The sequence below is a fragment of the Myripristis murdjan genome, chromosome 9, assembly GCF_902150065.1.
Source record: "Myripristis murdjan chromosome 9, fMyrMur1.1, whole genome shotgun sequence".
Classification (NCBI taxonomy): Eukaryota; Metazoa; Chordata; class Actinopteri; order Holocentriformes; family Holocentridae; genus Myripristis; species Myripristis murdjan.
The window spans coordinates 7,573,489-7,600,906 of NC_043988.1; the positions used below are offsets into that span (position 1 = coordinate 7,573,489).

The 27,418-nt window shown below is 39.6% G+C and overlaps 1 protein-coding gene across 3 annotated transcripts; it reads right to left on the bottom strand.

Annotated features, from left to right (window-relative positions):
- Positions 1 to 665: 665 nt before the first annotated feature.
- On the bottom strand, positions 666 to 27,101 carry tango2 (transport and golgi organization 2 homolog (Drosophila)). 3 transcript variants are annotated; one of them, XM_030060311.1, is made up of 9 exons: positions 26,970 to 27,101; positions 25,625 to 25,756; positions 18,657 to 18,745; positions 14,571 to 14,690; positions 13,736 to 13,853; positions 5,106 to 5,173; positions 4,690 to 4,840; positions 3,417 to 3,521; positions 666 to 2,169 (listed from the first exon to the last, which is right to left on the bottom strand). In XM_030060311.1, exons 2-9 carry the CDS (start codon positions 25,678 to 25,680, stop codon positions 2,049 to 2,051), a joined length of 828 nt encoding a protein of 275 aa, XP_029916171.1. In that variant the 5' UTR covers positions 25,681 to 25,756; positions 26,970 to 27,101; the 3' UTR covers positions 666 to 2,048. The 3 variants fall into 3 exon arrangements, with proteins under 3 accessions (XP_029916171.1, XP_029916169.1, XP_029916170.1); XM_030060309.1 differs by having other exon boundaries at positions 4,690 to 4,843; XM_030060310.1 differs by lacking the exon at positions 26,970 to 27,101 and adding an exon at positions 26,877 to 26,969 and having other exon boundaries at positions 4,690 to 4,843.
- Between the last annotated feature and the right edge of the window lie 317 nt (positions 27,102 to 27,418).

Here is a 27,418-nt window from a genome sequence, read left to right on the forward strand (position 1 = left end):
TTGTTCTATGTACATAAATGTCATATTTTGCTTACCTCTGGTTGCTCTTAGTGAATCACATCTTCAGTACAGCTATCAGTAAAGCTACTGCAGTATTGGATTGTTTTGAATTTGTTTTTATAAAAAATGTACCAAACTTATAAAGAAGTTTTCAGCATGGCATGGCAGGTATTACTATTGTCTGCATATTTAAAGCAAGTACAAATATATTTCTGTTGTAAGAGCTTGCTCAGTTATTCTAATGAACAGATTTTTTTAATTCAACCAATCAATTTATGATTTTTAAGTAATTTAAATGATTGCAGTGATGTTCTCATTACATAGCACACAATTGTCTGCAGGCTGAAAAAGTTTTATGAAAGGCTAAAAGTAAGAAATATAAAAAAAAAAAAAAAAAAAAAAAAATCTTATCAGGTCAACTATGCCATAGCAAAGAGGTTTTTATTTCTGCTGATTCTTATGGGTACCTGGAGTTGGTGACACTAATTAAACCCAGGAAACTACTGGTTGAGTGCATTCTTGCTAAAAAAACAAAAAAAAACAAAACAAAAAAAAAAACGTCTTCTCTACACATAAAATATGAATATTAGAAATGTGATTCCATTGCTCATGGAGGCCTACTGTGACCTGATTACAGTAAATACAGATAAAACAGTCACACACAGTTCCCTGTAGTTTGAGTTTATTGACAACCACCATTTCTTAACAAAAGCTTTATTGAGACTGAGTGTGGCTACCATTCTTTTGCCATTTCTTTTACTACTGACAGGCTCTACTACTCAGCACCTTAATGCACAAGGTTTCTGAAATATTCAGAAGCGGTGTTAAGAAAAAAACGCAGGAAGCAGTAGTAAAATGCATCCAGTTTAAAGCAAGGCAGAACTGCCTCCTTGATGTGGAAAAAAATGCAGAAACCATCAGATAAAGCGCATGAACACGGCATGATGGGAGGTGGTAATTGAGAGTGCTTTGTTCTTCTCAAAGCTTTTCTTGGTGTCCAGTGTTGAGATTGGCTGCAAACATTAGCTGCCAACAAGCCAAATCCCAGTGCTGTGATAAGATGATGTTTTTATGCAGGCAAGCAGTTCTAACACACATTCATCCTACCTTGGAAGTGGAAAGAGCTACAGTGCTACACTGCCAGAAACAACTTGAATTCAACATTCACTTCTCTCACGTCTTCCTTAGCAAACCAGATTCCACTGTTGTGCAGGGTTGGGGGAATAGCTGATTACATGCAACAGGGTTACACTTATCAAGTTTTAAAAAAAAATAGTTGGCAACTGTAATCGATTAGAGTTAATGTGAACACAGAAATCAAATTACGCTTTGCTTAGAAAAAATGGTGGTAACAGGATAATCACCATGTTCTAAGGCTAATGTGTTCAAATAGGACATGGTATTGTAATTGTTACACATCTTAAAATGACAGATCCATGATGGATGTGGATAAATATGTTACTATTGATATAGCAGCCTCTATATTGTAGGAACAAAGTGTAAATGTCACTATATATCATGGATTTTAGAGGCAAATTTATCTCACACTAACATGAAGTAATTTGTGGATCTGAATTCTAATGAATGAATTCATGAATTCTAACAGTAACCCAACCCTGCTATACTGTCACATGAGCGTAAAACACTTACGTCTACAAAGTCATGGTTGTTCTTTGGCAAACGTTTTAATCAGCTCACATATTATCAATGTGATGAATTTTCCCCCAAAACCAATAATAAGAATAAAATATCCTTCAAACCATTGATTCAGTTAAAATAACCACAAATAATTTCATCAAGTCATGTGGTCATAAGTACATATGACATATCATAGCAGAATAGCAAGAAAAGTGCAATTAATCTCTCTTTTCTCTCAAAGTGCCATTATATCACCCCATTATATATAACTCATTATATCACAGTTTAAATGACAGGTTGCTCTGGATGTTCGCATGGCTGAGTTGAAGTGTCTGACGGCGTGAGAGGACGGTCCAGTGGAGGGAGAGCTGTTGCAGAAAGGCACAGAGTGGGTTTCCTTGATCTCGTCTTCACTCCTCCAGTTTGAATTGGAAGGAGCTGGTGCTCCAGTGGCTGGTGTCACTGTTGAGCATGGTGCGCTCAGTGAAGGTCACGTTTCCTGCTGCGTCGATCAGGATAATGGTATTGGTCCTGAATAGGCAGGGACATGGGGGGGGGGGGGGGGGGGGGGGGGGCACAAACAAAAACAGAGAAATGATAGACTGTGCGTGTGTGTATAAGGAGGCTGTCAGAGACTTATACATTTCACAACACAAACTATTTGGTGGTCCCTAGGATTCTAAGTGCTAAAGACATGAATGTGTACATTTTTCAAATGGGTACTGGGAATCAAACCCTTAACCCTTGCAGAGTTAGTGCCACTAAGCCAGTGGTTCCCAAATAGTGTAATTTCACTATAACTTCATGCAGTAATGATGCCAAGTACAGAAACGATTTTTATATTGCCATGCTTCTTTATCCTTAATTTTTTCAAAAAAACAAACAAAAAAAAAAAACAAAAACAAAAACAAACAAAAAACAAAGTGGAAAACGTGGCATAGTATTTGGGAATCAAGCATATCATCACAGGAATAAAAGACTGAAAGAATAAACAAGAAATTCATGCTGCTCTTCCACACTTTAAATCAAAAGTGTGGCAGAACTTTGGCTTTTATGATTAATAAAAAGAAAAGGCCTGCAAATGTTACAAGGTCAATGAAATTTGACTGACATGCTCATGATAGTTGTCTTTGGATGTATGGTTCAGCTGTTTTCCATACCACAGTGTTATTTTTTAAAAAAAAAAAGTTAACCAAAATCACACAATATCATAAAATCACATTGGAAAAGTGGCACAAATATCAAATATCAGAAATTGTATCACATCTGGGTTTTGGGACCTGATAATGAGACGATCAAACACTAAATAAATGGGGTCTAATGTGTGTTGATATGGGGGTCAGTGAAATGAAAATGACCGAAGCTACTGAATAAATTTCAAATATGTGTAATAGCAGGTGGCGGTAACAGTAACACTTCAGGCATGAAGCTGATGCCCTTATCAAGAGGGAACAGGTAGTGGCAGGTAATGTTTTGCTTAAGGGCTCCGTGACGACAGACTGACAGACACTGGCTGCTGCAGGGACTGAACCTCTGACCGTTTGGCTACAGGACAGTCTCTGTAGGCTCCGGCATCTCATAAACCACCGTGCCATACCAACGAAGCCAATCCCCTTTCCTTTTCCTTGCTGTGGAGGATGGATTACGTGGGGGATTTTTACATACAAAGAGCTCTCTCTGTGGTCCAGTAGGCTGGCACGGCGCTGGCAGTCACCTCAGGGGGAGGCGACCTGGACGAAAACAGGCAGAGATAATTGGTGCGGATGGAGGACACTGACCTTGTACCATAATGAGGACTGCGAACAAACACTGCTGACAAGGCCTGCAGCATGGACTTGGTGTATCCCTCGCCCTGGCTCTCCTGGGCTAGGTCAGGTGTGTTCCTGTTGAACCAATACACAATACCCCCCTTGTAAAGCTTCAGGGTGGTGTGTGTTTACCATATCATTCACTGTCCCTGTGAAGTCTCAGTGCTCTTCTGTATTTAAGTAGGCGATCAAGCTCAAGATATGCAAGTGACCCATATTCATTCCCATCCTTTCCTCTTACAGTCTACTTGAAATGTTGAATGTGTTGGCTGCATGTGTTTATATAACCTCACAATTGTCTATTTTTTTTTTTTTTTTATTTCATTGCTTATTTTGTATTTCTCTTTATGCTTAGGTTATATTCCAATTTTCTTTTCTTCCTTGCTGTGTTCCATTTGCTTCCCATTACTTCTGCCACCACAAAAAACCCAGTTTCCCCTGGGGAAGCGATAGAGTTTCATCTCATCTTATCTTACCATTTTAGAATGCACTGTGTTGCTACATTAGGTGTCAATATGCCTCTAGACCAGTGCAACCAAGAGAAATTCCTATTGCACTGAATAAACTGAGCCAGATTTACAATGTATAAAGAGTTTTTACAAATGTTTCACAGTGAACTTTTCTCAAAAGCTCACTGTGAAACATAAAATAAATGGCAAGGCTAAATAACCCGTAACAGAAGAGAAAGAATGTAAATTACTATCAAAGGGGTGTTAGGGGTGTTAAAAGTTCACTCACTAAAAGCCAAGTCATTAGGAGAATGTCCTCCTATTACTCTGCCATTACAATCTAAGTACTGTCTCAGCCATACTGGAAGTGACTGTTTTTGGGTCCCATTTTCTGCTTAGTGAATGACATGTGTCTCGCCAAGCCTATTGCACAGTGCTGTGAAACTATGGTTCTTGGCAAAGGACCGCAAAAAGAGAGTAGGGTTAATTCACAAAACTTCTTTTTAATTATTCTTAGCTTTATTGTTGAGAAAAATGTTAAAGCGAAGCCAAAGAACTGACCATAGGAAATTGGCTTGCGATCTGTGTGCATACCATATCATGTGCATACATGTGTTGTATGCACATGATATGGTATCATGTTGAGTTGGTAAATGTATTTTAAGTTAAAATCTGCATGTATGCATGTTTTGGGAATGACGACATTCTTGACAAAAGTAAATAGAAAACAATACATAGTCCCTGCTTTATCTGTTTAAAGTAAAAGTCAACAGGAAAAGAAGCTGGCCACTCACAGCTCATCGTTGTTGAGGACGTTGAGCAGCTCTTGCACCAGGCCGTTGCAGGACAGGGATTGGTTGTTGACCACGCTGGTGAACTGGCGCTTGCCATGCTGCAGTTTCCTCCATGGAGTCTCCAGCAGTGAATTACTCAAGCCGTAGATCCCTGCTGAAGCGCACATGAACATCCACGTGCACAATATGCACAAGCACACATGGACAAAGGCAGCACATACAGACACGAGTGCAATGCACACACAAAGTTAGTGACCTTGCAGCATGTTATTCAGAGAATAAACCTACTGAAAGCAACATCAACTTGGCAATAATAATCAGCTTACATCAGTGGGCCACAGGCCAAACTGGATAGGTGAGAGTGAAATTAACCGTTTCTACAGCAACCACATGTTGCTATAGAACAAAACACAGACCTGGTTTTAGACGAACAGGCTCAGGGCTGCCTCTGTTTCCATAGTAACACACAATGTCTTCTTTGGCTCTGCATGGGACACAGTAAGATGGGAAATTAAAGAGGGCATTTAGAGATGATTAAACTTTTTTTTTTTTTTTTTTTTTTTTAAATATATCTAATTATGAGGGCAGTTTCCAGAGTCAAACCAAACACAGCAGAGACAAATGTTCAAGAAGCTATCTTTTCCAGGAATCTTCAAAATGAGTGCTTTTTAGTTATGTTAGGGGGAAACTGAATATCAAAAAGGTACAGCATTCAGTATTCTTCCTTTAATGACTGATTTTCTTTGTAAACCCATAAAATGTGAGTTAATAAGCCTGTTCCATCTGCAGAGGCAATTAAAATGGAAAAAAAATCTGACACAGTGGTTAACGGCAACATTAGAATCTTAATCTTCAACTAAAAATGGCAAACTAAGAGCTCAATATATAGATTAGTGCTACAAACACGTTTCAATAACACAAATCCTTTCAGTTATAGTGTTAGATCTCTTTGCACAGTTACAAGAAATTCATTCAATTTAAAAAAACCTGTCTGACATCAAGGGCATCTATGACTGCTTTAGTACAGGAGACAGAATAATAAATCATGACCTAATCCTTTGAACCATTTGGGGAACGAATTTTGATGTCAATTTTATGACAGCCACACTAGTAGCATCAGTCAATTTGAAATCTGGTGCAACACTGTATCAACATCCAACTCCAGAAGTTTCTCACCAAAGAACTGGAAAGATGAGACTAGAATATTACTGCCGTGTCCATAGCTCTTCAAGAGAAATCACTGGATAATTTTAAGCCTATATATCAATCAGCTTGAGGATGGGTGTCCCTTTTATCATATATTATGAACCAGAAAAAAATACGCTATGCAGTCCCTTTAAACAGGATATATGAATTTTTAGCCTTCCTAACTTTGAAATGACCTTTGTAAATTTTTATTTAGGTTGTGACATCTGATGTGACAAGATGATACCCTTGTATATTCTTTGATCAAATGTGTATGAGTAAATAAATTTATAAATTGCATCTATTGAATACAAGAAATGTTTAGATTGCTCATCAAAGTTAGAAAAGCTGTGAAATGCTGTGGCATGCCATAACTTTAACATGATAAAGCAGAAGTTGCCTTTCAAAAATGGTCCTCCAGGCGAAGGGCTGAGACAAAACTCAGATCTTCTGTACAGTTTAAACAATGCTACAGGACTGAGCCTTCTGTGGCATTTTATTTAACCAGAAGTCAAAGGTCCCTCTGCGCAAAGCTAAGGGGCAGGCATTCTGCCCCTGGCTACTGAAGTGAGCAGGTTTACTGCTGTATGTGAGGAGAATAGTGTGTGTCCATGTGACCTACAAGATACAGAAAATTAGTGCCAGTGAGTTTTGTTTTATTGCACAATATGTAAGGCCTAAGGGAAACCCTTTTCTATGAAACACAATTGCAGAAGGCAGAGTTCATTTGATCTGACAAAGGGGAAAAATTTGAATGGCTATTCACAAATGATGTATTTAGCACTACAAATTAGGTTATTAAGGCATGGAACAGAAGGCAAACCAAACTATTTATTTGAGTTGTGTGATTAGCTATCTTTCTGTCTAGATGTAAGCCTGCTCATGTATCACTGTAAATGGAACAGATCAGATTGTGTAGTCCAATGTAATTACACATCTTAGGTGCCTCTATATCCTCTGTATGTCTGTGTTTATTATTATGTATAGACAATGGAAAAGTCCTGAAATAAATACTTCTGAAGTTGTGGGGTTACCTTAAACTGTAATTTAAAAGCATACTGGTGTTCATAGATGTACTATGAAGATGAGTTTAATTAATTGTGCTGTGTGGTCACAGTTTACTTCTGTGATTTGAGCCATCTATATTGGTGTGTGTAAGCTGTGCTGTTAAATCAGGTGCTTAATAGAGTCTTAAAAGCCCACTGGGGCTGGGAGTTTTAATGCGAGACACTGAAATAAATCAGAATCAATCATCAGTCAATCAATTATAAAGACTTGCTGTGACTTGAAGTGATAATGTGTTTGTTCACATTTTTCCACAGCCCAATGATATGATATGATGAAGGCAGAGAAGATGATTATCTCTTGGACAGCCCAGCCAGTCTGAAAGATTTAAGCCATGATAATAATAATAATAATAATGATAATAATAATAATACATACTGTAGTATTATTGGCTGTATGTTGTATTTTGAAATGTAAACAGTGAGTAATTTAGTAGTTTTGATCATGTAAATAATTATTTGGTCAGTTGCCTGTCATGTACTTTCTACACAATGCATGCTATGCATTCCTGCAATATTCTGCAGTAATTATTCATTTCTCTTTCACCTCGGCAAGCAACCAAGGACTGAAGGGATAAAAGGATCACACATCTCTTGTGAGAAGCTCTGCTCTCTCTGCCTTTCATTTCTTTCAATTAATTAGGGAAAAATTTGCCTGTCTGAACTTAAACATGTTTATGATGACTGATGAACCATTAAGCAGTGGGTGAAAAACCATTGCTCCTGTGTGGAGGCCATCTCTGTCTGACTGCATGAAAGCTTCTCTTGTATTGTGTTAAATTTCCTTGGGCAGAGGATTTTCAAAAGGCAGGACATTGTCTGTCTAAGCAGCGATGGGAAAAAACTGAAAGCTCTGAGCTGACATTACACCACTTCACAGACAACAACAAACCACCAAGCTTATGACTGTTTGCAGACTTCTAGCAAAACTAAAATGTTACATCTGATAAATCAGCTACTCTTTCTATGTTCCTAGAATAACACAGCAGCATTGGTCGGTGCTGAATCAGGTTGAGACCATTCCCCTCTCATGTATGCATGCAAACAGTAGCCAAACAATGGGAACTCGAATGGGATGGCACATTAACCTGAAGGGAAACGGCGGAATTTCCGAAGCTATATTCATTTCTGTTGTCAACATGGGCGAACACAATGCATGAAATATCATTTAGGTGCAAGCATTGCGACTTAAACTCAACCGTGCCAGGAAAGAACCTGGTGTATATGTATGCAGTTTGTCTGTGATGTGCATCAAGTTGACTGCAAAGGCAGCAGGTGGAGGATTTAAAGGGAGATAGCTCTATTTCTGCTATTTGAAGCTGGAAAGAATATCGAATGTCCCATCAGGTGTGCTGTGGGTTGATTTGGGCTGAGATGAGGGAGCTGCGGGAGGTCGAGGCTACTGGGCAGACAGAGAACGAGGACGGAAGAGTCGGAACAGGCTTTTTCAGATATGTCAGCGAAGTAATCAGTATGCTGCCTGGGATACGTTCTAATGAACAGTGCTCTATGCTGAAGCTGCAGTGCAGTTTCCCTACCGCCAGCTGTGGTGTAGTTGCCTGGAGATGGTTGGATGAGCTTTCAACATTACCAGTGTTCAGAATGTAGATGGGCATGTGGGGGAGCTCCTGGGTGAAGGCATCAACTCTTTATCCACTCACACACATCGGTGCACACATACAGCTTTAGAATGACAAAAATAGCTTAAAATTTCTTTTGTAATCTTACATTTATATCTGTAAACATGCTTCATGATGAACCTGTCAAGGGGAAAAAAACCCAACAAAAAAACGGACTTACTAAGCAACCAGTATCACTAATTTGGTATGACCTCAGGGTGACAGCTGACATACAGGCTGAATTAGTCTATCACATTCTTATGGGAGTATATCGGTAATTACACATAATATGTATAAGTAATGGTTCTTATTGAGGCTATTCATCTCTGAATAGTTAAATAAGCCTATTTTACATCACAGTCTTTCATGGCAACAGAAATGCAGCTGAAATGTAGCAGAACACAGAGCTCGTCTTTGACCTAAAAATGTAAAATTTGACCGCATACTAACAACAGTGAAGCCAGAATTAACAAAATTTGCTTTTTGAGGGACATCTGGATTCACTCACTGGACAATATAATGTTATGAAGTTCATAATACCCAGTAACTGTGAGTCGACTGCTAATTCTATTGAGTAACAAATCATACATATTTTCCTGAAAGGGTGACCATACCGGCATTGGGAAATGACAAATATTCATAGCTGTTCTTCATTAAAATCTTTGGGGTCATCCACACATGATACTGGCTCTGGAATGTGCATATCTGATGCACCACTGCTTTTCTTTTTCAGCCCAAACAAGTTTCTGCCAAGAACTATAACACATGGTTTAAGGCCATAAGATCAAACCACTTTTTAAACTTGTTTTTATAAAACAGGAAAACTCTGCTTGACTCGAAGTATATTTAGTGAGGCATTTCTTTTCAGGCAAACATCAGAGGGGATGTTCATTAAAAGGGATAATCTCCGGGCATTGACTTTAAAGCAAAAGTGACATGAAGTGGGATCAAAATCCAAAGCTATAGTAAAGCCAGATGAAGTCTTGGATATGGAGTCTTGAGAGCATCAAGCTGAGAACATCTGAGATAAAAAATTTAAATATATATAGCATACGTTCCACAGAGGCCAGGCTCTGAAATACATGGAAGCCACAGACTGAATCGCTCACATGTAAAACTCAGTCCAACGTGGTTATAGATTATTAATCAAGACGATATTGGCTTAACAAGCAGCACAATTAAAAACGAGCAATGCATAAATCATGGCCATGTAGAGTGGAAAGATTTTAATGTCTGTTTCTCGGTGGGTTATGAATATAAGTGTTCCCTTTCCCTCATCTACATCCCAATGAAGAAGATCACACACATTTTTAAAACTAAGAGAAGACAGAGAATGTTTAAAAATGGCTGGTACATCTTGCTCCCCTCCTACCACTGCCACATCATAAATCATTTCTCTGGTTACAAATGAATGGTAAACCTTCTAATTGTAATAAAGAGCTTCTCTCCATCCCCTAGATGTACTTATTGATCTGGAAACAAGCTAGACACCTTATTTCCTCTGAGCCAGCAGACCCACACTGTGGCAAACAAATAGGGCAGTAATGATAGCGTTTATTAAAGAGATGAAGACATGCATTCTGTTGATCTCTACCTGCAGTGAACGTGGCTCCCATCAGATGACAATGTGGGGGGACCAGGAGGTACACACACACACACACACACACACACACACAAAACATAGGGCATTACCAAGGCCTAAACACATATCTTTGCTTTTGTTAGTGTCTTCTGAGCATGGGATGGCATCTTATCCATTCATTAAGAAATGCTGCCACAGGGTGGGTGGCCAAACCACCAGGCTCCTGGTCTTGACAAAGGCATTCGCATACCCTGATAAGTTTGGCCTATTAAAGAATCAGCAACTGAGCCATCTTTTTGCTATTATAAGCAGTAATAAGTAGTAATTGCAGTAGATGGAGAAAAAAAAAGGTCTGTGTCTTTCTGTGTTGATCTGTATATTGGATCTTTTTGAATGGCATCGTTTCCACTGGCAAAAAGACAGTTCCAGGTAAGATTCCTGGAACCTAATTTCTGCCCAGTTCTTTTAACTCTGTGAAGGACTGGCATCCTGTCCAGGGTGCATTTTCCAAAAGTCGTGCTGTTGCAAATCCAACTGTAAGAACAGCAAATGGCAAAAATACTGCTTCTCAGAACTTTGCTGGAATGAACGTGCTTAACCACCATCGCCAAGTTGGGAAGTTACTGGACCTGTAGTAAGAAGTATGGTGCCTTGAAATCCTCCTGACTACTTCATTATGACACTGGCACGTAAGACAACTAGGAAATTATAAAATGTGGTTTGTAGTTGTGGTGAAGTATTTGAATTGCATTTTTTAGTTACAAAACTATATTCACAAGGCAGTTTTACAAGACGATGATGATGAAGAAGGTGAGTTAGATTAAGACTTTTAAAGACTCTTAATTCCACACGGAAAAAAATTTAAGACCGATTTTACAATAACCAAAACTGAAAAGAGAGAGAGAGAGAGAGAAAACATCAATTACTAGGGGCAGAGCAGAACTGGGAAATACCTGGTGTTTGTTAGTGGACTGAATTGGCAGTTTTGTGTTAATCACTCTGCATATGCATTTGTTCCTGTGGCAGTTTCCCCTGCCACTAGTAACACACCACAGCAGCACACCACACCATCACTCACTCCACATGCAACAGGGTAGCCAGGTAGCATGCTTCTGGATAGTTTGGTGGGTGCACACACTGAGCTACATATGACAACAATGCTGTTTCCTGTGCTATTTGTTCATGTTAAGGTTACCACAAACACACATAAACACTTAAGTGAGGTGAGAACTCTTTATTTAAATAATGATAATGATATTTTGAGTTGTTTGTTTTCTAATGTGTCCTTGTCCTTACCGCAGTGCTTCCTGGTCCTGGGCAGTGTCAAAGGACCCAAGCACAGTTTCAGGCAGCCTTTTATAATGCCTGATTGATGAGTAGGCAGGTGCTTTGTCCACTTATACTGCACCATCCCAGTGAATAAAAATATAATGTAACCTGGTAATGGTGTAATATTAATAATTTAATGTGACTGACTGATTTAAGGTACTTCAATCATGTATAGAGGTTTAAATGTTTTTGTTTGTTTGGAAAATAATTGTTCCTATGTTCAATTAAAGGCGGTATGGTCCAGTGGGAGGGGCCTTGCCTTTAAATGGAGGGGATCTACCCCCTCCTAGTCAGTCAGCGAAGGGCTGCCGTATGGTGCAGACCTAGTGGTGCTAAGACTGTCTTTTGTAAATAGTGTTTTTTTTTTTTTGCTGTATTTTTGCCTTAGTTTCTGCTGGTAAGAAAGGACAATAAAACACCTAATTTTCTTCCTTTAAATGGACTTTGCTATCTTTTTTGGGGGCATTTTTTTAGTTGAATTGCACCTTTTTCAGCTAGCCTTTGGCCAAACTACCCACACTCAAAGGCAGAGTGTGACAGTTCCACTGCCTTTATCCCCATTGTACTGAGTTTGAAAAACCATGCCTTGTATACATTGCCTGGTACTGGTTTCAGCCAGGCTGCACAATCTTGGTTGAATAGCCAATTTTCTTTGAATTTGCATCTCTCCAAGTCATCCAGGGTACAATGATAGTTAGCTAGCAACAGTGGATCAGCTGCTCTGAACATCCCAGTCGCAAACAAAATATGAGTGTTGCTGGTTCAGGAATATCCCGATCTGTGTGACGTTAATTCAGGAGGCATTAGTTAAGTTATTTAAAAAAAAAAAAAAAAAGATGTTACCAATTTAACCAATTTTGAGATTTTGAATTGCAACCCCAGAAAAAAAACCTCCCTCAAACTCCTACATTCCATTTCTTAGCATTTTTAAGACTTTTAAAGGATTTATTTAAGACACTTAATACCAACTAAGGCTTTATTTTCAGATGAATAAATTCAATGGCTTTTTATACTTTTTATAGATGCTTCGGAACCCTGAGGAGAAGAAGGAAAAGGAAAGGAAGAGGAGGTAGGTCCAGCACCTGTGGAACTTAGACCCTAGTAATTATTGCCATTGTAATCATGTGTTTGCAATCTGATCAGTTCTATCAATCGAAGAGGTTCCTACTCCATTATCACAGGTACACAATACTGAATGGACAATATCAGAATTTTAATAAAAGCCCAGTATAAGCCTGATATATAGTTATATGGATTTACTGTTCTAAACTAAAAACAGTATCTGTAAAACATTGTGGAGGAGGGGATGTATGAATGTAAGAAAACCCTCCAGAGGGAAGATCCTGCTTAAGGCCATGTTACCACGATACATGGCTCATGACACTAAATCTATCTCCCCTGCAGGAAGACAAAGGAATAGACTGCTGCAGCTAAACCCCAAACCTCTAAATGTCAGAAGGGGAGACCTGTTTCCATGCAGAGGCCTTCTCCATGACAGCTGTCTTGGTTTGAACAGTTCCCACTTTGATTTCTCACTGTCTCTTCACCAGATCACCAAATTAAATCACGACAGGCTGCTGGAAAGGAATACAGTGACACAGTGGGGAAAAGACGGGGAAAAAAACCTATCCACATTTAACGCTGTCTAGCTTTGCTTCTCTTTGTCTAAAAACTCTGAAATATGAACAGGTGTTCCCGCAGAATTTTAATGCCAGTGCTCTCACAACACAACATTTCTTTTGAGTGGAGCTTTAACATTGTGTTCAGGCCTGTCTGCTTAGCAGTCCAGAGACAAAGACGCTGACTTGTGGTTTCATCCCTACTTTGAAAGAAGACCAGGACATAGGGGATGTAAGTGAAAAACAATTCTAAAATATTCTTGGGTTAAACCCCCTTCTTGCACAAAAACCTGCTAGTGTTTCTGGGCCGCAGACCTCAAGAAATCACTGCATGCCACCCATACCTTTGGCTCACTACCCCACAGCGCCATGTAATAATGAACTTGTCTTACCATCTGACACCACTACGTGGCCATATTATTTGCTCCGTGTACCTTTCAGGTCAAGCTGTGTGTGAAATATAAAACTTTCCCTTTGGAAGCTACACAGAAAGAACTACTTTTCAGTGGAAGACAGGTATGGATTTTCAACAAAACCTCAGTATAAAGATTTTCACTGACAAAGCAACCTGAACTTAGTTTAACCAGATGGTGATGAGCCAAGTCACAACCATACATTCATATGGACTTCACCACACCTTTTACTCACTTGAACTCTGCTGTGATGAGGTTGAAGCCGTTGTATAGGTGGCCTTCTGATGACACCTTTTTCAGGTAGGAGTAGCTGTCCAGATCCTTGTCCACAAGGTAGTTAGACACAAGGAATCCTGCCAAATATCAACAACACAGAAACCTCCAAAATCAAAAGCTTGCCTCTTTAAAACTTAATGGTTCTAAATTATGCATTCAATTATGCAGCCTTGTTGTGCAACGATACAGAGACGTAACAGTAAATAGATGTATAAATGTGTCAGCTGGATTCCCTGTACATTAAGAGGATAGTATGCTACCTGCGCTCCTGTTAAACAAAAGTCAGACATGCTGCAGATGCTTTAAGATTCAGTCTTGAAGGGAAGCAAACAAATTAGAAAACTGCTATTACACAGAGAGGTGTTTTCCTCAGGGACGTGAGCATCTGCAGTGGACAGCTGGGGAGGCAGTGGAGGAGAAACATAAATGAGGCCAGTCAGACTGACGACACCTTTATTTCCTGTAGAGCTGGTCAAAGGGCACTCTGAATTGCAACTCACGGCTGCTTACAATGACAGTTCACATTTCTGTCATGCTCTAAGATGTTAGATTAAAGATGAGAGTCTACAGAGCTATAAATTCATTACCCAAATTGTGAACGTGAGTAGGCCTAAAAATTTAACTTAAATGGGAAAGTAACTGGTTTAAGGACATACTGTCACAGAGCCCAAATGCATTTGAGGGGCAGGTAGTGTGCAGGACACTTCATAGGAGGGGGTGACAACTTGCAATGGGCGGTGTAATGCCATGCTTGTTATCAATGAGTATAAAGTGCATGTCCACGGCTGACTCACCTCTTCCTTGTGAATCAGGGTTGGTCCGTCCCTCCAGGTAATTGGTGATTGCAGCCAATTTGCCCCTCTTGCTGATCCCTAGCCATGATCCCCCTTCCTTGCCACATTCCAAGTCCAAGCCTGGAAATACAGAATAGGAACATGATTATTAAACCCAGCTCGTTTGTGCATTCAAGTTTCCAATATACCAATATATCTGCTCACTGTTGTGCGGCAGAAATGTTTACAGGGTTCATACATATTTCACAATTTACAGTATGTACCTATGCTCATGGTGGCTCTTCAACAAGTGATGTTATTCTATGGTTGAAGATTCTGCAGAGGTAGATTCACTGTGGTCTGATAAGTTATCACTTGCCCCCTTGACTATAAGGCTGTTCCCACCTGATATTAACATCTGGCCTGTGTAATGTGATCACAAGTTTGAGTTCAAGTTTATTTACAACAAACAGGATGACACCCCCTGACTTAATCCTCATAGTGGGCAAGAAAAAAACCCCAGTTGAAAAGGGAAAAATGGAAGAAATGAAGTGGACAACTTTCAGTCCGTCCATTCACACCTGGCATTAAAATGCGTCTCCATATGTGTCTCACCTACCTACTCGTGATTGAATCTCACATTCCTGCTCAACATGCACAGAAACACATTATATTTCCTTGCAGGTTGTTTTTTTTTTTTTTTAGGTGAGAGAGAAAAAGAGAGAGTGAGAGAGTGAGAGAGAGAGAGAGAGAGAGAGAGAGAGAGAGAGAGAGAGAGAGAGAGAGAGAGAAATATATATATAGAGAGAGAGAGAGTGAGAGAGTGAGAGAGAGACATTCTTGCTCATGCCAGCCTTATTTTAAGACCTTATCAATCACAGTCAGATGTATTTCATATCTGAAAGTTATTACAGACTGGACCCGATCACATCAGTTCAGGCTGAAATTATTTAATTATTCCAGTGGGTTTGAGAGGGTTGGGTTCTCCTCTTAGGTGGATAAGTCAACCTGTAATATTTCTGTAATATTCCTGTAGTAACTGCAATGTACACATTCACACTGCTGCCTGTAATATTTATGTAGTATTCCTATAGTAACCCAATTGTGTCGAGGGTTAGAGAGAATGTGTTTAATCATGCTGGGGCACAAAATTTAAGAAAGAGGTTTGCCTCCAAATTTTATATGTGAGAAAAACGCTGCATGTTGTCAATACATATTTTAGAGACCCCCCAAAAATTCGTACATCATGTCTTTAGGGGAGCTCATGTCTTGAAAAGGAGGTGAGCTCCTCCTGGCTGCACTGTGGTTCCAACACTGCAGACAGACAGTTTGTGTTTTTATTCATTAAACAGCTGCTTTATAGCCAACCTGCACTTCGGTTTTCATTTGATCCATCAGCTGACAGCTCAGTTGCACTGAACAGAGCCAGGTAAGATATTCTTTCTATTGGAAAAGTGATGGTCTGACTGGTGTTGGGGGTGTTGGGCTGGACCAGAGCTTAAGACAGAGGATGTCAGGTAAGTAGGAAGTCCTTTAATCCGTCCTGGGACATATTCTAACGTGATGTGGACAAAAGTATCCCAGGCCTCCGAATATGTCCTGAGTGATCGGATCTCAAGACGCATCGGTGCTGTTTACACCTGTACTTAGAGGTGTTAGCTTGCAATTGGATCACACAGTACAGATGTTAATACCACGTGGAAACAGGGTCTAAGCTTTACTTAAAGTAAGTGAGCCATCCCTGACAAGGTTCAACTACAACTGCCAGAGGTGTATCTTAGCGTTTCCTCTGTAATTTTAATACAACTCTTGAGTTTTGAGCAATAATTCTAATTTTGTTCCATATCGGTCGCAGTTTGGGTCTAAATTATATTTAGAGTTGAGGCTTGAGTGTTAAAAATGTATTTAATTACTATATAATGACTACTTCTAAAGCCTCTGACTACACTAAATTACAATCTTTATTTTGATTTAGGCCTTAACAGTTTCTCTTGCAGTGGTGGTAAACTGCAAAATGAATACAGAGGAAATGCTATTTTTCACAGAAGAAAGTTACAGACTAGCCTCACCATCACAATTTTACAAGTGTTAATATGTACACCATTCTTTGCTTACTTAACTCATACTCAATCAACACTGTCTGGATCCAATACTGTGATGTAAACCCACAGGCAAAAGGGATAAGAGAACTGCTCTAACTGTGAAGAAATATCAATAGTTTCATAAAAATCTTGTTTCATCATACTGTCCTTGAAAAAGTAAAATGGATGATGTTGAAATTGATTTACTCTGTATTAAGCTGCATTGCTGAATAAAAGGCAACAGTAAAAAATATCCTCCTTCATGGATGATGAAGTCTCTGTCTATACCAATCAGTACCAAATATGTCACCTTGTTTTGAACAGTAATTATAGTTCCCCCTCGGGCCAATCAGTGTAATTCACAAGTTGGAATGCATGTGTGCGATGCACCATTTCGTCAAGTTTTGTCAAAATTAGATCTATGGGGTTTGAGACACTGCACATGAGTAAAGAATGAGCAAACTAATGATGGAGGGCCCCCACTTGTAATTTGGAAAATGTGACAATACAGTAGTGAGATTTCCCCAAGTAGCAGCAAAATGCAGACTGTAAACAAAAACTGTAGCATCCTCCTTATGCCAGTCAATGCAATAAAAAAAATGCTAGAATGGAGTGTTTACAGTCTATGGGAACAACAAGGAGCATTATTCCCTTGGATTTTGACAAATTTGGATCAGCAGTGTCTGTCATATATTGTGCATAATGTAATGAAAGTTCAAGAAAAGTTGTGGCACACCTCCTTTGACCAACCAGTGCACTTGCTGGGAAGGAGCACACATGAAACCAGAAGTTTGGTCAATATCCAATCAGTGGTATTTGAGATATTTTGTGATGGACAGACTTAGAAACAGGGGTTAATCAATGCCATAATCATTGTTAATTGGGACGAGAATGTAAGGCCCACAATTAAAGTAAGATTTCAAGCTTTTGTTTTGTTGTTAGATTTATGTTTACATATGTCTTCTGACTGAGTGTCAATGAATCTTCTTCTGAACAACAGGGGAAACATTAGGGTAGTGAACATCTACTACACCTCTTTATAATCAATCAGGACAGGTCAACCCTGAGAGCTGAGAAGTCTTATTCCTGAGGGAGTGGACAGAAAGCTAGCTCGAGCCCACAGGGAGCTATAGCTTACTACCCTTTCGTCATGCTTTGTCTCCTTCAGGGACCCGCCATCGCCCCCAGTCTCTCAGATAAGGCATAGCCATTTATTTCTGTCACATTGCATAAAAGTAGCCATCAATTAAGGGCCCACTACTGGAGTCCTGACGCTCCTATTACAGAGGAGAGAGGAGACTGATGAACAACGAGGCTATCTCTATGTTTCCTCCTTTAGTAGAAAAAGGGATGATTGATTTCCTAGGCCTCGCTGTATTGTGTTTAGGACATCAGTCAATGAAACATACTTTACTGTGGATGGGGATGCCCAGTGACTAAGTGGAGAAGAATTGAATTCTAAGGTGAAGAGGAAGGGTACTTCAATGAATATTTAAAGTCATACATAGTTTTGAATACAACTGTAGTTGAACTGTGAGAAAGGACACCATCTAATGTATTTGAAAAGAGCCAAAATATCCAACAGCAAGTTCTCTATTAAAATCTAGCAGATGATACATTAGTCTAAATGTAAAGCATATTGGTGTCTAACAAGAAAACGAGTTTAGGGCTTGATAAGAGAAGTAAAACCTGCACTTCACAACAGAGATTGTCTAATTGTTTCAGCTATTTAAGTGTCTACTCATTTTTGCAATTCATTCAGTCAAACGACAGAGCTCAATAAACTGAACAATTTACCAAGAAAAGTGGCATTTTACTCTTTCATTCAGTGTACTGTGGCTCTATCCACTTACATACATGCACTGATTCAAGGGGAACACAGACGTCATTAATTCAGGATTTCGCTGTGATAGCTTAGATATGTGCAGTGAACTGATAGGAGGGAAGGGATTCCTCTGTTTAAGATTCCTCTTTCAGCCAGCAGCCTGTTACTATCAACCTTGAGACATCATACGTATGGACTTACCGCTGAGGATCTCGCTGTTGGTCGCCCAGAAGTCTGCAGCTTTGGACGGCCTCTGGTAGAACTCATCTCTGTTTGCAGCCAAAATTAGCCTGAAGAGACAGAAAGAGAGAGAGGGAGAGAAGCTGTTTCATTATTTTGTTCATTAATGACTCATTTTCATACGCTCTTGACATGATCCAATGAGGTGTACAGAGAGAGCCATTGAGGGTCTCTGAAAATCCATCACCAACAACTCATTCATCATTGTAGACACCTCACATCCTCTCCATCATATTCCCCTCATCCCCATCTTCCTTCTCTACTTGCTCTTGATCATATGTCTTTACCCAGCACATCTCTATAGTACATGACTATTCTTTGGACATGGCAACATTTATTATATCTGTTGTTTGTGTCCTGCTAAGACCCTTGCACTCCATCCAATCATGTTGGCAATCTAATAATATAAGCTCTCTCTGTTCTTACTCTTGTCAGTGAAACAGCTTCATTTTGGAATGCAAAAATCACCACAATCAATCATCTTTCCCAATCACTTCCCCTTAAACTCAGATATCCCATATGTGCACATTCTCAAGATCTGTATCAACCCAATCGAATGCTAAGTATTTATCAACCTCAGGATCTACATCCAGATTTTACAACAACTTGGCCGACAGTCTCCAACTGACAGCTGTTAATGCCACAAACTCCATTTCCTGGACGTCGTATTTCAGGTTAATGGCTGTTGTCCCACTCATCCCAGTTTCACAGAGAAACGAAGCAGAGTGTTTTACAAACAGACTGAGCATAATGCAGGGGATAAGAGAGGTGGATAGCAGGAAACTGTGTCTTGTGATAATGACCAAAGGAAAAAGGATCAAAAAGAAAAAAGACAGCAAAAGAACGGGCCCCTGAACACAGTTATGGACAACCAAGCTTATCAGATACAGGGGAGATTAGCCTGTAGAAAATTCAGGCCAGGTGTAATGTGCAAAAAGGAAATACAATCATTTATACTGATGTCACATGTTAATATGTTGAGATTTAAAGAAAATACAACAATATGAATTTCTGTTGTTTTAGGATAGCAACACAAACTCCAATATTCACAGTGTCTTACAGGCCTATCTGAGAACTCAGTGCCTTTTTTTCAAGTTGTGGTTAAGAATTCATCATTGGTGCTAGTCACTACATTTTCTTTGTCTGTTGAGCCATGGGGTCTACATCTGCTCAAGATAACTTGAGAGTGCTTCCTATTTTTATTCCTACCAAAACAAACATCACTTCCTGTGTGCCAAAGGTTTCCTCAGAGTGAAGAGGGATGCACTCAGATGTGCCCTCAGTAAATGTTAAAGCTTTCATGGACTGATTACAAGCTGTATCACTATTGTGATATATCAACTGGTAAAAACAGACATTTATGAAAATGTCATGGAATGAGTTAATATTTCAAGTAATAGAATCCAAATTATAAAACATACATACCATACAGAAAAACAAGACAAGGAGTCAACATGTGCATGGAATACAGTAAAAAGTCACTCAAAATTCTTCTACATCATTTCATGTTCAAATTTAGCAGTCTAGGATGAATGAATGCAAGGCTACTTTACTGTTGAGTTTAGGCATTTCAAAGCCCAAACTTCCCTCTACAACAGAGGTACCCAAATTCTCTCCTATAAAGGACCAAAAAGTCATCTGGATGGTGGGATGAAGGCCAAAAATAAAAGTTGATGTTTTATGAAGTTAAATTAGATTAAAATGTATTATATTTTCCTGAACATTTATGCCATAATAAGACATACATAACTGAAGAGGGAAGACTAACAGCACTGTGCTGTTCTGTGCTGTAAAACTCAGATTACATACTTTCGAGCTGCACAAAACTTAAAATCATGAGCTTGTCAAATGCCATGGCAGGGCCAAAACAAAGGGAGTGCAGGCCAAATGTGGCCCACAGGCCCCAAACTGGACAGCCATGCTCTAAGGTTTTGAAGAGAACATAATAGCAATAGCTTTCCCGACCAAATCCCTCTCAAATATTCTTGTTTGTTGTGCCTGCCTCACGCCAGTAGCCTAAGAGGTATTTTAATCAAGCTCCACAATTTGTTTTCACAGTTTAAGCTCAAGCTGCCAAACCAGTCTGCATTTCACATAGTTATCACAACAAACAAGAGAATTTGATCTGGAACAACAATGTGATCTGATTTACAAGTAGATCACCGAGATTAGGACTAGCGTTTGACTTATCATCTAAGCATCGCACTAAACCTTGACCATAACCTACTGCACAAATATTCCATAGTTGTCTGGTGTGTTAATGAACCACTAATGGTTATGGCCATTCACAACTAGAGACTCTGGCGTGGGCTGTTCCAATTACTGCATTTCCAGAAACTAAAAGCATGACACTACTATCATTTTAAGCAGCAAGGCAACTATTTGTGACTTGATAACATCACATTATCATTCAACTAATCTCTGAACAACTACTCACAAAACAGCATGCATGTGCACAGTTCTCCATCCTGGTTATTTGTCCTATGCAGCAATTATGAAACACCACAAGATGCAACTGTTCCCTTGCTGTAGGGAAAAGGTGACCTCTTACTGTTGTACCTTGTGAATTCTGTATATGTGACATTTCAGCAGAGCATTTGTATGAAAACCTTAATCTGCCGTCTGTTGCACTCTGTATGTCCTTGTGTCAGTATGCAGAGTACGATGTAAGCTGTCAACATATCGCTGTAGCAATACCGCCAAGACAAAATGAAGTATATTTACTGTTTGGGCATATAAAGTGAATGATCCAAGTAAGTGAGGGTCATCCTTTATCTTGTATCGCTAAAGCTAAAACAGACAGCACCAGAAATCTAGGGCATTTTAATCTTTCAGAAGGTGCGGTTCAAATACCATAAAACCGATCTTCCAGCTGTTATTCTGTTTTCCAGCTAAGTTCAGGTGACGAAAAAGTTTTGCTAAGACATCTGCATTAGCAATATACATGAAACATTCATGCTCAATCAGAAACAAGGGAGATGGGCTCCTTCCCCTCCTTTTACAAACCACCCAAACATGCTGTTACCACTCTGAGTCAAAGGTCTGTGTGATATGGATTAAAGAACTCCAGAGAGGCATTAATTCAGGACACACAAGGTAGAGAGGGAACACACAGGTAGAGCGGCCAGTGAAATTTATTGACCTCTACAATAGCTGTGTCTTCCTTGTGAGCTTGGTGGCAGCGGTCCCCCTATTAATCTTCTGGAGAGGGATGGGGATGAAGATCATGTTAAGACCAAACTGACCTAATCAGGGTCAGTCTTTGTACATCAAAGGCTAATGTTAGCCAGTTCCCATGGCTCTCTGGCAGCCACCGCTGCTCCAGAAAACAAAGCTAACACTAATGATGCTACACAAGAGAGCATCTGTTATCGGATCCGGGGGGGAAATCACAGGCGAGCAGCTATGATCACAGTAACAGCCAGCCAGCTGCAGCATGTAGGAGGGAAAGAAGAGCAGAGACTTATCAGGGCCATTCATGATACTTCATTCTGAATTCCAATTATTTATTCAACAAACCACATGGATTTGGCACTGCAGCAGCCAAATTATTGACTTATCTGCCAAAATAGTTTTTAAAGAGTAGAATGATGCAAAACTGAGTGACTGTGGCTACAGTTAGTTGTTCATCACAAACTATGGGATGGATTCGGGGTTGGTCTCTACCCCTTCATCCTCCACAATTGAGGTCTCACAGCTGTCTAGGCTTTGATGAAACTTGGGGATCTGATGTATTTCACCACTGCATTCCAGCATTTTTTTAACGACGTACTCACATATCCAGCAGCAATTTTTCCTCCATCAATGCTCCCCATACTGCGTCATCAAAAAACAGATTCTGCCAAAAGTTTTTTCCACTCTTATGTTGGACTATCTGATTTACTAGAACACAGCTGTGAACCACAAAAAAAGGTTCTGGATTTCCTTGGCCTTCCCTGTACACACATATGATATACCAGTGCTTCTTTTTGTTGTAATCTGTGAATAATTAATGGCACTTTCTCACACTTTTAAGTTAAAACCATGCGCTTTCACACAGCTTCAAATAAAGGGAAAGCTGTTCTGATAAATGCCTTTTGCTCATCGATTAGGAATTTAGCAGGTAAAAAGAAAAACAGACCTACTTGAGGGATTGACACACCACAATATATGGTGCCTTATGTTGCAATCACACTGATGGCAATCACCAGGATCCAAATTTCATCACATTCCAGGAAATAAATACTGGTAAAACTTATCTAGTGGATAAATCAGTAAGTACTGCGGCCAACCTGGCTGGTTTATACTATCTGAACGTCTTGGTTATAGAGCTCTGTTGGAGATTATGATTCTATTTGCTACTGAAAGGCCCAGAGGGAAATCCTTCATTTATAGGGGACAACACATTTACTGTTGCCTTGCTTTGAGTTGGAATTCCAAATTGCAAAACTGTCCAAAACACAATTAATAATGAGAAGGATGGATCTCATTTGGTTGGCCCCTGGTAAAAACTCTTTAATGTGGTATTAATTATGCCTTTTGTTGGTTGCCTCTACTGGCAACCAACAAATCATAAAAACATAGACAAGTGTCTGGCACAGCTTATGGTAGCCTGTGAGTGAAACAAATAATAGGGACCTTCTCAGAGCAAGTACTAACTGAGAGCACTCACTCTAGCAGAGACACAACAGAAATTAGGGAGGCACGATATTGGATTTTTTGCCAATATCCAATATGCCAATATTTTCCAACTCTTTTGGCCATTCGCCTATGGCAATACTGATATATGCACATATGTATTCCACCTAATTTCAGACAGTATTACGTTTTATTTCATTGTGATGGGCTACTGGCAGATGCAAACATAAAACAGAAATTTTCATTTCAGGCCAATATGACATTTATGGTATTTCATTTTAAAGTCAATATTGAACGATGCTGATGACGTGCAGATATTATCGTGCATCCCTAACAGAAATGTCTAGTGAGGACAATTCCAGTACTTCCTTAAATATTGTAAATATTGCTTTGTTGTGCGCCTTGTTTGGCTTTGAGAAGCAAATAGCTGGGATGCTGGTATTGTGGCTCTCTGGTAGAACCAGCCTCCATCTCCAAGCAGTTGAAAATGTTGAAAATGCAGTGCGAACTAAAATTTGAGTTTTGAAAGGCAGAAATCTCAGCACCTGGTCGAGTAATTGTTGACTCATTAGTATTGATCATGAATCCTATCAAACACTTGCAGATATATTATGGTGATTTTGAGCTATTTGGGTAGTAAATATCTCACTTAATGCACCTTTAATCTTGCCCTGAACCAATTTAGTCCAAGTATTGCAGCACATTCCTTTTGATTTACACATCACTGCAGCACAAGGGAACCATTTCTGCAAGGAATAGGCTATATTTAGCATTGTTATAACCCTATTAGGACACAGTATGTTTCACCTCTCCTGAGGTTCAGGTCTGACTCAGTGTTCATACACACCTCTGCTGTGATCTCCTTAGGCTGGGTCAGCCTCCCAGAGGGAAGGACAGAGATGGACTATAGCCAGGTAGAGAGCTTGCTCTCAAGCTCAGGGGGATTATAATAAGCTGGGCTTCACATCGCACCGTAAGTCACATTGACTGCTCTTTGTCCACTGGTCTGTGCAGTCCACTGAAACAAGTTAGCATTTACTGCAGGGCAGGACACGTGTAGGTTGTACACAGATGTTCCATTCAGTGCTTTAAAATGGGAGATTATATTAGAGATTTATGGAGGAGATGCCACACTTTCCTGTGGTGCTTACCACATCTTCAGTGTACAGCATATTATTTGTGACTGGTTTACAAGTCCAAACCGAAAACCAGTGAAATCACAGCAACAAAATATCTTACTTTCAGCTCAAGGTCTTCATAAAATACATGCTAAAACCTAAGAAACAAGAAACATTTTCCTCCCTTTGCTACATTGTTTTTGCACTGCTGTTTTGTTTGTGTGTGTATACCCAACCCTGCTCGAAGCTCCAAGTGGCACAATATGCACACCCAGAACAAGACAAAAACGGAGGCCAGGGCCACACTGCCAGAAGTACAACAGGGCTAATGCCAAGACATATGACTCAGTTCATCAACAAAAACATAGTGCTAAAATCTAAAGGGCACAGGGGCTTATGATGTTGCTTTAACATTGTGTTTTTCTTCCTCACTTGCACGTAGACACTTCAGATTTTTGGGGGGTAGCAAAGCGACATTAAAAACTTCTACGGCCGGGGTGAAGCCGCCTCGAAGAAGGTACTAAATCAAATCAAATATCGGAATCAGTATTATTTGGTGATATAATGCATCAATTCTCTAGCCCGTTGTATCAGTGTGGGTCATTTATGGACTTCATTTTCATATAATTTTAAGGCATCTAGTGCACTGGATTTATCATATTTGTATATTTCCTTAAGTTGGTGAAAAGAAATAGGTTGTATTATCAACTGTATTTATAAATCTTCAGCCAATTCTGTGGCGTATTGCTACGTATCATGATAAAGATTGTCTCATGAGGTCCTTGCCAATGCTCAGCCCCAACTGTCACAAGATGTTGTGTTAGAATCTGTGGAACCAAGGTTTGGTTAATAAATTGAGTCATGATCGTTTGCCATTTCCTCTATTTTTGGCAGTGGGTTCAGAGTTCCCTTTTTTGTTCAAGAAATCTTGAGAAGAATTTGTGAATCTTGAAAGTTGTATCGTTTACAAAACAAATTGTAGCTGTCACCGAAATGAAGATGTATTTTCTGCTCCATAACTGACTTCATGACTTCTTCTGAGCTTGGTCCATTTTAGGATTGTGCTTATCTTCCACTTTGTCTATTCCAAATTAAGGTCCTAATGGTTGATTATTTGCCAAATTTGTTCTCTGTTGTACCAACCATGCAATAAATGCGAGTGTGATGTTTTGTTCAAGCAAATGATTGCACTACCTGTAGGCATTTTTGGATGCAGGCCGAGGGTCAAACTTGAAGAAGATGATACACATGGGTGTGTTGGGGGATTAAAGACAAGGTCTCACTCGGTCCACAGTGGCTTTCAAAGCTTAGTCATGATTACAATGTCTGAGAAATAGAGGAAAACAAAGAAAGGAACAATTAAACACTTGCTGTTTTGTGTGTACATGTTTCAGAAGATGGGTGTGGGAGAATGGCTGTGGCAAAAAATAAACTGTGCTTTTAAGAACATGATCATGATCCAGAAAGCCTGAATTAGGTATGCATAAGTTATGCAATATCATGTGGAAAAACAACACCACAGACCTGCAGTTCACTCTCTCTCTCTCAATCATATAATCTATATAGCTGTGATTTGCAATGCTCGTTTACCTCCCCCAGGCATACTTTAGTGGAAGATAACTCTAGAAATAACGAGAGACATTTATAAAAGTTGTCATATAATTCGCATATGTATTGCTAGATGGAGCACGTGCATGCTAACCATTGGATCCACACAAGTCCATCTTGCAAGTTGCCATTTAACCCTCCTATTAACCCTAACCTAACATAACCATGCCTGTAGCAGTGCGAGAACCACTGATAGGTAACGGGACATTAGGGAGGGAAAAAAACAAACATGATTCCCACAAGAGCTTTGATGAATGAGAGGGGGGTGATTATGCAATAATAAAACTGGGTAACTATTAACTAACCCTAATGGTGATGAACCTCAGACCTATCATAAATCACAATGTTCTCAGTCAGGAACTGCTGGCTAGGCGTCTTGTGGGCAAGGTTAACATCTAATATTAGCAACCGGCTAACAGTAACCAGATAGTAGGTAGTTTAACATAACATAATGGCTAACAGCAATTATTAACGGTACTAAATCACAACGAAGTGATAAATTAGCTGTAAAATTAGTGACATTAGTGAAACTAAGCTAACCAAACAGCAATAGCGAAGCTACTGTCTGTCATGTTGCACAGCACAACGGTAATCAACTGCTCGTACCTTACGAGCAGGTAAGCTAGCAAACTAACTTAGCCTTGCAAAGACCTTAAAATGGTTATAGTTATGGTCAAATACTTTTTGCTACAGTAAACAGTTAGCTTGCTAATGCAGGTAGGTTCACATTGTTTGTCACAGCCAGTAACACTGCTGATAGGAAAGCCAAGCGACCAAGCGCTAACTTTAGCTACCTCCCCAAGCTTAGCTGTGCGACACATTAACAAAAACAAGTTACTTTTTCTTCTTCTTTGTTCTGTTTACTGTTTGCTGTGTATCTTAATGGCGAATGTTACGTTCAAATTGTGTAACATTGTTAAGTCGTACTCACTGTCCCTTTCCACTTGCTGTTGTCAACTGAACGGCAGTTACCGGAATCACATTGGGTTAACTCGTTTTGTCTCACCGACCGCTTCATGCGCGTCAACGTCGGGAGGCCTGTTATGCGCCCCGGATGAACCCGCCCATCCAGAGGTTGCAAACGCTTAAAACGAATGCATTTCTGACAGGGTTCCAACGCCTGCTGTGATTGGTCAGTCCCCGGCAGTAGTAGTAGTACCAAGTTTTCCGCAAGCAGCACCAATCAGGTTTCCAGTTAATCGATTTTGCCTTCAAAATAAAAGCTGATAATACAGTTTGAAACTGAACTTGAACACGCTCAAGACCGTTTCTGTGCTTAAAAATAGATATAAATATAGCCATAAAAGATTTAAAAATTATATAAGCCGGAAATATATTTCCAGGTTAAATGAGCCTCATAGAAAGGCAACTACTTCAAGG